This window comes from Rhagoletis zephyria, unplaced genomic scaffold (assembly GCF_001687245.7).
Source record: "Rhagoletis zephyria isolate East Lansing unplaced genomic scaffold, Rhagoletis_zephyria_1.1 Rzeph_scaffold_01182, whole genome shotgun sequence".
Taxonomy (NCBI): domain Eukaryota; kingdom Metazoa; phylum Arthropoda; class Insecta; order Diptera; family Tephritidae; genus Rhagoletis; species Rhagoletis zephyria.
This window is the reverse complement of record NW_016158266.1, coordinates 136270-147511: the sequence shown is the minus strand read 5'-3', so window position 1 is coordinate 147511 and position 11242 is coordinate 136270. Positions and strand designations below refer to the sequence as shown.

The 11242-nt window shown below is 32.5% G+C and overlaps 1 protein-coding gene across 1 annotated transcript; it reads left to right on the top strand.

Moving 5' to 3' along the window:
* The first annotated feature begins 1379 nt into the window (after positions 1–1379).
* Positions 1380–4903, top strand: SppL (signal peptide peptidase-like protein). Its single transcript, XM_017616333.1, has 6 exons — positions 1380–2264; positions 2340–2462; positions 2715–2906; positions 2979–3432; positions 4387–4507; positions 4782–4903. The coding sequence occupies exons 1-6, from the start codon at positions 1976–1978 to the stop codon at positions 4848–4850; spliced, it is 1248 nt and encodes a 415-aa protein (XP_017471822.1). The 5' UTR covers positions 1380–1975; the 3' UTR covers positions 4851–4903.
* The last annotated feature ends 6339 nt before the right edge of the window (positions 4904–11242 follow it).

Genomic DNA, 11242 nt, shown 5'->3' with positions numbered 1-11242 from the left:
CGTTATCGAACGCCATCCAGTAAAGATTTGGAAAAACTATTACAAATTTTTGACTTGTCGAACGCACCTAATTTCCCCTACTTTGCAAGTTGTTTGGATACATGAACACCAAAACTAGAAAGTTTTTAATAACTTTTGAAAACTTTTGATTTCATGAACACTCTTATTAGTTGTGTTTGTTTACAAATTATCCAGTAACTTGCCAGCAACTCTCCAGTAACTTCATTTCTAAGAATTCGCTCTCATAGAAAAAATTTGCAAAAAAGTACGCGAACGCTATTCCAGTAATAATTTGCAAGTTTCATGAACAGCTGATAAATTGACTAGTTATTCGCAGCAAATTCCTAATAAAACAATATACTTTATATTTAAATAGGTTTATTTTGTGAAATTCAACAATAAAACTCACAAACAGTTTCCTTATTAGTTTAAATTTCATCCAGCAACATGCGATCAGCTGTTTTTCGTACTGGCAAATTCTTACAAGTAAAAATTTGTCCAGTAAAGTCCAGTAAAAACTTGCAACTTCAACTGTAATTTTTCGCTCTCTCAATTTCTCCTACTTTGCAAGTTTTCGCGTACGCCAAACGCCAAAACATTTCGTAAAAAACATTTACTGCATTTTACTGGAAATGAGTAAACAAACGCAACTATTGTTTCGCTGTTGTCTCGTTCTCAGCAGGTCATAACAATAACAATGGCTGCGTTTCTTTATTCATTCCGGATAATCCCATTTCACAGCCAGAATAAACAGAATGCGATTGAAATATACGTTAACATATCATCAGAAACGTTCTAAAGAATAAGTAAACAAAAAAGTTTATTCCAAACGTTCAGAATGAATAAAGAAATGCAGCCAATGACAATTGTCACTATTAGAGCGCTTAAAATAAATTTGCGGCATAGTATTAGGCGCAGCAGTAAAGAAAATAGTCAACCGTTGAGTTTTGTCATCGGCGTGGGAATAGGGCACCGTCAGAAGCATTAACAATTAAAAGGAATCTATAGAAATAATCAAATTAAGTGTGAACATACTACGAAACTAAGTAATTTTCGCTGCAATAGGAACATACATATATACATTTGTAGTTTTGTCTGAATTTTTGTGGGTCGATGTTGTAAAAGGGAAATAAAAATTATTTGACATATGTTAAGCTGTTAAGCTATGGAGTTAAGACACAAAAGATAGGCATGAGATATTTGGAGCTATTGTCAAATCGGTCTTAATATTTTTACCGAAATATTTTGGCGGATGTCTTAAAATATCGTAAATTTTTTTATTCAAGTGTAAAAACCGCGATGTTTTTCGTGATCCACCCTAATGTACTCATAGATTATCAAATTCAAATTAATTTAAATCATTTTTTTTTTTTTTTCTTTTAGCAAATGTCTGAAATTTACGTTGGACAAACAAAACGACCAACGGTTTTTTTTCAAGCTATCAAAATAACCGCGAACGCTGCATTCATCAGATTGTTAAATTTATCCAAAATTTAGCCGCTTAAGAACTATCGGCTGAGTTGCTGCCTGCCGTGCTGATAAGACAATCAGCGATAAAGCGCTGCTGTCTCTGCCACTGCCGTTTGCTATTTGCTGCTTGCTAACATGTTGCTGCAGCTTTGTTGATTTAACAGGTATATAAAGCTATGTACGTTAACTACCTATAAACGCACCAAAACAACGGCTGGGCTACATAGTAAACTGACGGCAGGCAGTAGACGCTCACAAAAAAACAAGCGAACACCGCGCAGACATAAACGAAAGTAAAATTTTAAATGTCACCAGCTTGATAAGAAAAGTAGTTCATTTATATTGATTTTGGAATTTAGTCTCTGTTGTGGGTAATCGCAGCACGTTATCTTCGTAGACGGTGTGTTATTGTGTGCGTGTGTCTTAGTAAGACGGTAGCGCGCAAGCGCTCCACGCACCTTAACAAACGACTACACACACAAACTGTTATCAATTACAACGCGCAATGTCACACGGCATAGTGAGCGGCGGAGCAGGAGCAGCAGCAGCAGCAGTCGTCGATAGCAGTAGCCTAAACGCACAATCCGCCACCACAGAATATCGCGAAGTACACTGGACGTCGAATGTCATGGACTCCTCACGCGTATCCACATGTCTCATTTCAATGCTGTTAATCGTTTATGGCAGCTTTCGTAGTCTGAATATTGAACAGGAGGCACGTGAACGCGAACAAAAGAAACGTAATGAATCGATGATGAATCTGATAACTGGAGAACCGGTGGAGCAGGAGACAAGTGAGAAAACGAACATTTTATTAAATGTTATATTATTTATTGACATCTTATTTTTGTTACTCTTCCTTATCGTAGACAAATTTGCGACGCTGGATACAATGCATGCATTGTGCTTGCCGTTAGGTGCTTCCGTATCGCTGCTAGTTATGTTCTTCTTCTTCGATTCCATGCAATTACTTTTCGCCGTTTGTACAGCAAGTGAGTAACATGCACAATTTTGTTTTATACGTACGTACGTATGTATGGTTATACATATGCATTTGTACATGCAAACATACGTGCATATTACATACCTTTATATGCTCAAATTACTCAGATATTATACTCCAAAAAATTGCTTTTATTTTGCAGTTATTGCCACGGTAGCNGATAGGTGCATATTACATACCTTTATATGCTCAAATTACTCAAATAGTTATTATACTCCAAAAAATTGCTTTTATTTTGCAGTTATTGCCACGGTAGCTTTAGCTTTCCTTCTGTTGCCCATGTGCCAGTACATCATACGGCCATGCACCGACGGCAATCGCATATCGTTCGGCATATGTGGCCGTTTTACCGCAGCTGAGCTCTTTAGTTTTGCACTCTCTGTGTCAATTGTATGTGTTTGGGTACTCACCGGTCATTGGCTGCTAATGGATGGTAACAAACATTGTATTATTTTTTACTCCAACAAATAGTACATAACAATTTTATTTTTCCTATCATTTCCAGCGATGGGTATGGGTTTATGCGTAGCGTTCATTGCTTTTGTACGCTTGCCAAGCCTCAAGGTGTCTACTCTCTTGCTAACCGGGCTGCTGATCTACGATGTCTTTTGGGTATTCTTTTCATCGTATATCTTTAGCACGAATGTAATGGTTAAGGTGGCCACCAGGCCCGCCGATAATCCGGTGGGTATTGTGGCGAGAAAACTGAATTTAGGGGGCATAGTGAAGGAACCACCGAAACTTAACTTGCCAGGAAAACTGGTTTTTCCAAGCATACACAACAGTGGGCATTTTTCCATGCTAGGTTTAGGCGATATTGTGATGCCGGGGTTGCTGTTGTGTTTTGTATTGCGTTATGATGCTTATAAGAAATCGCAAGGCATTACCACAGATCCGACGTTACAGCCACCGAAAGGAGTCGGCTCGAGGCTCACATACTTTCACTGTTCCTTGTTGGGGTGAGTGTGACAACAATGAAATAGATTACATTACTTTTATTATGTGTAGATACATAAAGAGGCTTTCGATTTGTTTTTCAATTTTGGCTTTTCGTTAAAAAAAAAACCTTCGAAAAGAGTTTTTAAATCATTCGAACCTAAGGACATGCCGCAACCTAAGAGTAATTAGGCCATAGCTCGAATATATACAAATTTCAGGAGGTGTACACTAAGTTTAATTTCTTCTTTTGTATAAATTCGTTTAGATTTTATTTTAACCAAGTTGCAGTTAAATCTTACGTCGAACTATGGCCCTATTGCTCTGGGATGAGATGCATATGTGCCCACAATTTTGAATGTGTTCTTAGTAATTGTATACCCCTATGCGTGTTTAAGTGGCTTGGTATTTGAACTGAATGTATCTTTAAATCGTTCTACCGTCATAAACTAACAATACATATTTTGACCTTTGTGTGATGAAGTTCAACGAACGACAGACTGGATCAGATACAGGTAAATGATTGTTGAAGCACAAACGATATGAAGACGACTTTCAAAATTATGGGCATATATGCATGATTCATTTATTCTTCAATTATTCAATTATGCCAGCTCACTGTTAACAGATAGCACCTAAATGCATGCTACAGCTTCAGCGTTAACGATTTAGTTTCGTTTTGTTAAAAACGAAAACTGAATTATTTTGATAATTACGTAAACGATAAAAACTGAATCGTTTCAACAGAGACGATTGATTTTTTTTTTTGGTAAACGCTAAAATTAATGTTACAATGCATCGTTGATTTTATTATTAAATTATATTATTGAATCGTTGCACATATGTGTTTATTTTTTATAATTTTCGAATTTTCTAATTATTCGATAAATCTGTGTCAATTCTCTATGTAATAACGAATCTAAATTTATGTATTGTACTTTTATTGTGTATATAATTATTATCTTTTTAATTGTTAGCTACTTCCTTGGCCTACTCACCGCTACCGTAAGCTCGGAAATTTTCAAGGCAGCACAACCGGCATTACTGTACCTGGTGCCGTTTACGTTACTGCCTCTACTGACCATGGCTTATCTCAAGGTAATAATAATTTAATTTCATACAGTAATACATACCATCGCCCGTATGCCAGAAGCATGAATGTGCAAATTTATCAGTTTTGAGTTATTGGGTTGACTTGATTAACCTTTGTTATACCAAAACCCAGAAACCTCTGTGAGGGTGTTTTAACATGTCAATCTTTCTCTTTTAATTTAACTGCAGAGGTATTTATTTTATTTTTTTTATTAACTAATTTGATAAAAAAAAATGTATTTATTGTTCTATAAGCTATATAAAAATAAAATTTTTATAGGGTGACTTGCGGCGCATGTGGAGTGAGCCGTTTATAACACAACAACCATCAAAGCAACTGGAAGTCTGAGTGCTATTCGACACTACTTTCTTTGGATTACGTTTAACGAGTGAACGTTTATACTAGGAATCAAATATTTAAGTTTCATGGTTTAAGTAGAATGTAAAACTTTAGACCGACTTAGTGTGTGCTTGAAGGAGGGGGTTGTGAATTGGATATTCATACATGCTGGTAATTGTAGGATCGTGAAAGATAGAAAAGTACTCATTTTATTATTTCATTTTTACAAACGCTTTACAAGGGTGATTTTTAAGAACTTTTTGTTTTTAATTTTCATTCTACTAAGAGTTATTAACGTTGAACTGTAACACGCTCAGATATCGAAATGAGATCCAATAATAATAAGGTATTTGTATGTGCTCCAATACATACATAGATACATAAATACATGTACTAAATAGAAAGCAAGCCAAAATTTAGCACACGTGGCAAATACATATTACAGTAATATGCACGCATAATTGCAAACATACATATTTGCATAAGCTCACGTACATCATCTAACATAAATACATACATCAGACATGCAAGTACATGAATTAGAAAAAAATAGGAATATATACACATAAGCATACATACATACATGCATGTTACATACATGAGTATCCATTAACTTTTCACTAGATATAACTGTCATCGAAGAGTATAAGTTTTGTTAAGTTAAATACCTAGAACTGAATTTTTTTTTTTACCCTGCTTTAAGCAAAATAAATAGCAACTACAAATATATGAGCAACAAAAAATTTGACAAAAAATAAGCCTTTTATTTAATTTGCGCGTTGAAAATGAAAGGTTGAACTAAATTCTCGTCACTGCAGCAGAAGGATTGCAAGTCGTTCGCCCGCAAACATTCAATTCCACTTCAATTGGATTAATGTCAATTAATAGCACTACATGATTCGAACGCCCATCGCCAGTGCATTGCAAAATTGCAGCTAAAGTGCGAGCGCGAGCCCTCGCGAGCTATTTGTGTTTTTCAGTAGCCCGAGATCGTCCGAAAAACTGTCCCAACTGCGAGAAGAAGAAGGAAAAGAAATACGCGAAAATTATGATTTAGAGATAAATGTTCGTTTAAAAAGTCAAATTGAAAGTATCATTGGAATCCTTACTTTGAAAACTACTAAAAGAAACATTTTCGCGATTCTTAAATGACTGAAATTTAATAGCCCAACATTTATGTAGATTCAAAGTTTCGTTGTCAGAGATGTATTACATCAAACCTTGGCTGTTGCTGTGACGAGCTCTAATTCTCTTTCTTTTTGGGCTGCAAATTTTTCGCTAATTTTAATTTATTACTTTAAGAAATTTATATTGAAAAAATATAAATTTTAAAAAGTATTTTATAGTATTAATTATATAAGAGTTATTTGCTTAAATACAAATTTAAGTTATACATACTTAATTCCTTTCACGAATTAAAAAAAAATATATTTTTTATAACATTAAAAAACATTATTCTTAAATCTCTAAATGCACTAATTTCTAATACTTTTTATTATATTACCAAATACAGATATTCAATAACCAGCTTATTCCAGTGCTCAAAATGTTCATCTTAAATTTACATACAGTCACTCACAATACTGATCATGTTGTTATCGTCAAGCAATAAAATTCTAAATATGTATTAAAGTGCGTTTCCATGAGCCCCAAATATCGTAATTTGTCACCATTATCTATTTCAGCTTGAAATTGTGATATGTTTCTCAATTAGGCCATAGAAAAAAATGTCAGCTAAAATTGAGTTTGAGTCTCAATTTGGGCGAAATTGAAAAAAAATAAATTTTTTCTTAGCGGCTTGGAAGTTTTTTTACTTTGAATGATTTATACGTCAAAAAAATTATTTATTTAAGGTGTTTGCATCTGTAAATGTGACTTTTTCAATACAAATGTAATTGCGTATGCCCGTCAAATTCACAGTCTTTATTTAACTATTTAAAAATACGTTATATGAAAACGAAATAAACTAAACTCAGATGATTCTATCTGTGCGTCAGATGGAAAAAGAAACATTTCTATTTCGTATGTACGTGCATATGCTTTGTACAGAAACAAATCGAATTTGCCTTTACACGATATGTTGACATTTCCGTATGTAAAAAGTGGCATTTACACATGCAAATACATATCGTGTAAACACACCTTAAGTAAACAACTGTGATTGAAATTGGTTTTGAAATTGAAATTTGTCGTGTGAATATTTGCAATTTCAAATTGAAATTGAAAATCGAAATTGCCCAATTTGAAGCTCGTGGAAACGTACTTTAATATTCATGCAATAACAACTGCACATTGCCGTTGGGGCCTACACAGAGAAATTTCCAATCCCAATACGAAATCGTGTGAGCTTTGTGAGTATCTGTATGATTATTTAAACCTTCTGTAGATATCATAACCCAAAAAAACAAAACTAAATGTATTAATTTTTCCTATGTGAGTATATGTACACATCACACGTTTAATAATATACAGAATTAATTCAGAATTTAAATTTTGTGGGAAAACGCAATCAAAGTTTGATCAATTCATACAGTTGGTATACCAAAAGACAGATAGAAAGACACATATCTTCGCCATTTTTGGGAAGTTTAGTCATCCGTTAGGGTACGTTCACACAGAAAGCAGAGCCGAGCCAAACGAAGCCGTTCCGAGCGGAGTGAAGTTTTCAAATTGCTGTAGCTATATGAAAGTGTTCATACAGTAAGCTTTTTCAGAAGCGTTTTGGAGCTGAAAGCAAAGCAGTTTTTGATTTTGAATTTTCTATTTAATCTTTCAGCTGCATAACGCTTCGGCAAACAAGATGTCGAAATACTCAAATAAAAACTTATTTTACAATTAATCTTTTGAATAAAATTGAGCAAATATTTCTGCCGCTTTTCATTGACGGGTATTTTGTGGTATCTTTGCAGCCGAGTCCATGTGAACACCAGCAGCTTCGCTTTGTTCGGCTTGTCCGTTTGGCTTTCTGTGTTAACGCACCCTTAGGCTGAACGTATTCTCCTCATCAAGCTTATTAATTGTTTTATGAAATCTCCAAAAACGAAAATTTTGAATTACATCTCTAAATTATTAAACGTGCGATATGTAAATTCACAACTTTAAAGCTGTTTTTCTCGAGTTTTTGACTTTTTGGATTATGACACTTGCAGCAAATGTGCGATATGTACATATAATGGCGGTTAAAAGTGGAGGAATGGTGTTTCGTATTTAATATTTACAATGTTTTTCAAGCTATAATTTTTTCATATAAATATGATGCTTGCTTTAACAAAAACCATAAAAATCACACTTTTAAACTTTATACAGAACTTAGAAAAACCCGCAAATTTGTATCTATATTTCGAGCTTTTCAACCAGATTTTTTTTTATATAATTTTTTGGGTATGCAGTTAACAGGATTATAAAATTTTAGTAAAATTAGTGCAAGTTTTGAGCGTATAAAAATCCCATTGATTTTTAATGATTTTTTTTTTTTTGTTGAAGGCGTTTTGAACTTTTTTCCATATAAACATGAATTTTTTATTGAAGAATATGCGCAAGAACTTTTGCGAATAAAATAAAAAAGTCAACGCCAGTTTTCCTAAATTTCTCTTTTTATATGAAAAAAACCGAAAAAGCTCCCAGCAAAAAAAAATTATTAAAAGTCAATGCGATTTTTTAGCCGCTCAAAAACTGCACTAATTTTACTAAAATTTTATAAGCCTGTTAACTGCATACTCAAAAAAATTCTCGTTAAAAAGCTCGAAATTTAGAAAAAATTTATGGAATTTTTCTAAATTCTGTATAAAATTTAACGCATGAAAGCCTGAAAAAAATTATAGTAAATTAAAAACGAAACACCATCCATTTTTGACCGCCACTGTATGTATTTGAAATAAATTTTTGCCATTCAAATTTTGTTCAATAACTAATATAATATAAGTTTTGAAAAATATAACAGCGTTAGATGCGTACTGAAAAGCAACAAATGCACACATAAAATTTCACTCACAAAATTATTCTGCTAACAAATGTGTTCATTTTGTTTTCATGTACATATGTATGTACTATTATTATTTTTTCTTTTGGTTTATAATCTCGTGACACGACAGAAATTTAAACATAAATAAACAATACACAGTATATTAAACAGAATATAGTGAACAAAAATCAAATTTAACTAAAAACAGATGCATTTCTTATAAACAATAAGCAAATCATTGACAAACAAAGTGAAAAAATCTGTCAATATAATATTTTTTTTATGATCTCTTTAAGAACCCATCGAAATTTTCATTCTCACAATTGAAATTTCGCGAATACAAATGCATAGCCCGGTATCGATACAGTGATGGCTAATATAATGATGTGTAAAATTAATACCCAGAGCAGACTCAAGGGAAAAATAGCTTTCGAGCAATTAATTTGAATGAGAGCGCGAAAGTTATCGGCTACTAAATTGTCCTTTACTGCTTTTTTTCATTCAACTTCGAATTTATAAATCTTCACAATTAATAAGTTAGTTAGGTTCATATGTACGTAAGATACGCAAATACAGTTTCTGGAATTGGCAATCAAAGTGAGTGAGTGCATGGTGTCTTTTGTTTAATATTTGCAATGTTTTTCCAGTTATTTTTTTAATATATTTTTTTTATAAAAATATGGTTATTTCTTTAATCTAAACCACATAAATTAAACTATCAAACTTTATACAGAACGGAGAAGAATTAAACAAATTTTCATCTAAATTTTGAACTTTTTAATCTGAATTTTCAGGAAAATTTTGCGTACGCAGATAGATCGGTTATATAATTCTAGTGAAACAGGTGAAAGCTTTAAGCGCCTAAAAAACCGCGTTGATTTCTAATGAATTGTTTTCCGACGGATTTTGCGGATTTGTGAATATAACAAGTGCGTTAATTTTTTATTTTTTTTTTTATTTTGTTTTCAAACGGTCTTGTGCATTTGTGCAAGAAATTTGCTTTTATATGGTAAAAAGCGCAAAAACCGTTAGCAATTAAAAATCGACGCGATTTTCTAAGCGCTTAAAACTTGCTCTTATTTTACTAGAATTAAAAACCTAATCTATCTGTGTACTCAAAATTTAGATGAAAATTTGTTTAATTTTTCTACGTTCTGTATTAAGTTCGAAAGTTTTTAGATTAAAGAATGAACCATATTTTTATAAAAAATTATAAACAAATTTTAATTTGAAAAGCATTGCACATATTAAACAAAAAAAAAAACATGCACTCACTTTTGATTGCCAGTGTATATAATTTTTTTAGTTAAAAAACAATTACTCATACCGATAAAAGAATCATACATAAATACTTTACATTATAAAAGAGTGAAGTAAAGGAACAAAACGGTAACTATTAAGTAAAGGCAATTTTTGAATAAACATATACGTTAAACTTTTAGTTAGGTTTTTTTATTATTATTAGGTACTATTTTATTATAAACTTACAAATTTAAATTGAATTGTATAAGGTTTAGCAAAAACTCACATAAGAAAGCCTAATATACCATGTGAAGACAGATTTTTTATGTTAAACTATTTGAAATAATTTTAAAATATACATAAGTTAATTGTTTAACAATAAAAAAAAACTATGAAATATATGACTTTTTTCATTCAGCAATTGAGTATGGACGTGAACAAATTTGTTACATCAATAAATTTCCGAGGCTAATGAAAGGTACGTAAAATGAACATTTCTGTTATGACATAAAACAAATATCTGTCAAATCCTTAAATACGCTTTACGTTTCTCTGACGCGATTCCTTCCTTAGCGCTCGCTCATTGCTGATTAGTCTAAAATCATTAAAAAGAGGAGGTCTGTAGCCAGAGAACATTTAACATTTAATGTTCTCTGCTATTTTTCAGAAGTGCCATTTTGATGTGCCAAATTGAAAAATTAAGTGCCAATTGAGGTAAGATAGGGCCAAAAACGGAACCTTTTGCGCCAAATTGGCAGCCCTGTGCCACCAGTGGTTTCTCTATATAGTGCAAAAAGACCGTCAGAAATGGAAAAAACGTAAATTTTCAACTATTGCAGGATTATTGGTTATATTATGCTTCACACTGTCTAAAATTCCTGAAAAAAAAACAAGTTTTAAGTTATCGAAAGTCTTTCAGTAAATTGTGACAAATGGAAAGCAACAATCCGATTCTAATTAAAGTTATAAGTAAGAAAAAAGATTTGCTATAGAGTCAATTCACCTTCTAAATAATGAATTTACAGATAACCTATCAAATCTTTTATTTCTTTTGTTTTAATAACTACCTCTCATTTAACATGAAATGCACAAACGGCCCTTAAGTGTACACTGCCTTATATTTTTGACTAGTTTTAATTGCTGCTGGCAACAGTGCGTCTTTCGTCTACTGTTGGCAAAGCAGTTTATATACGCAGAG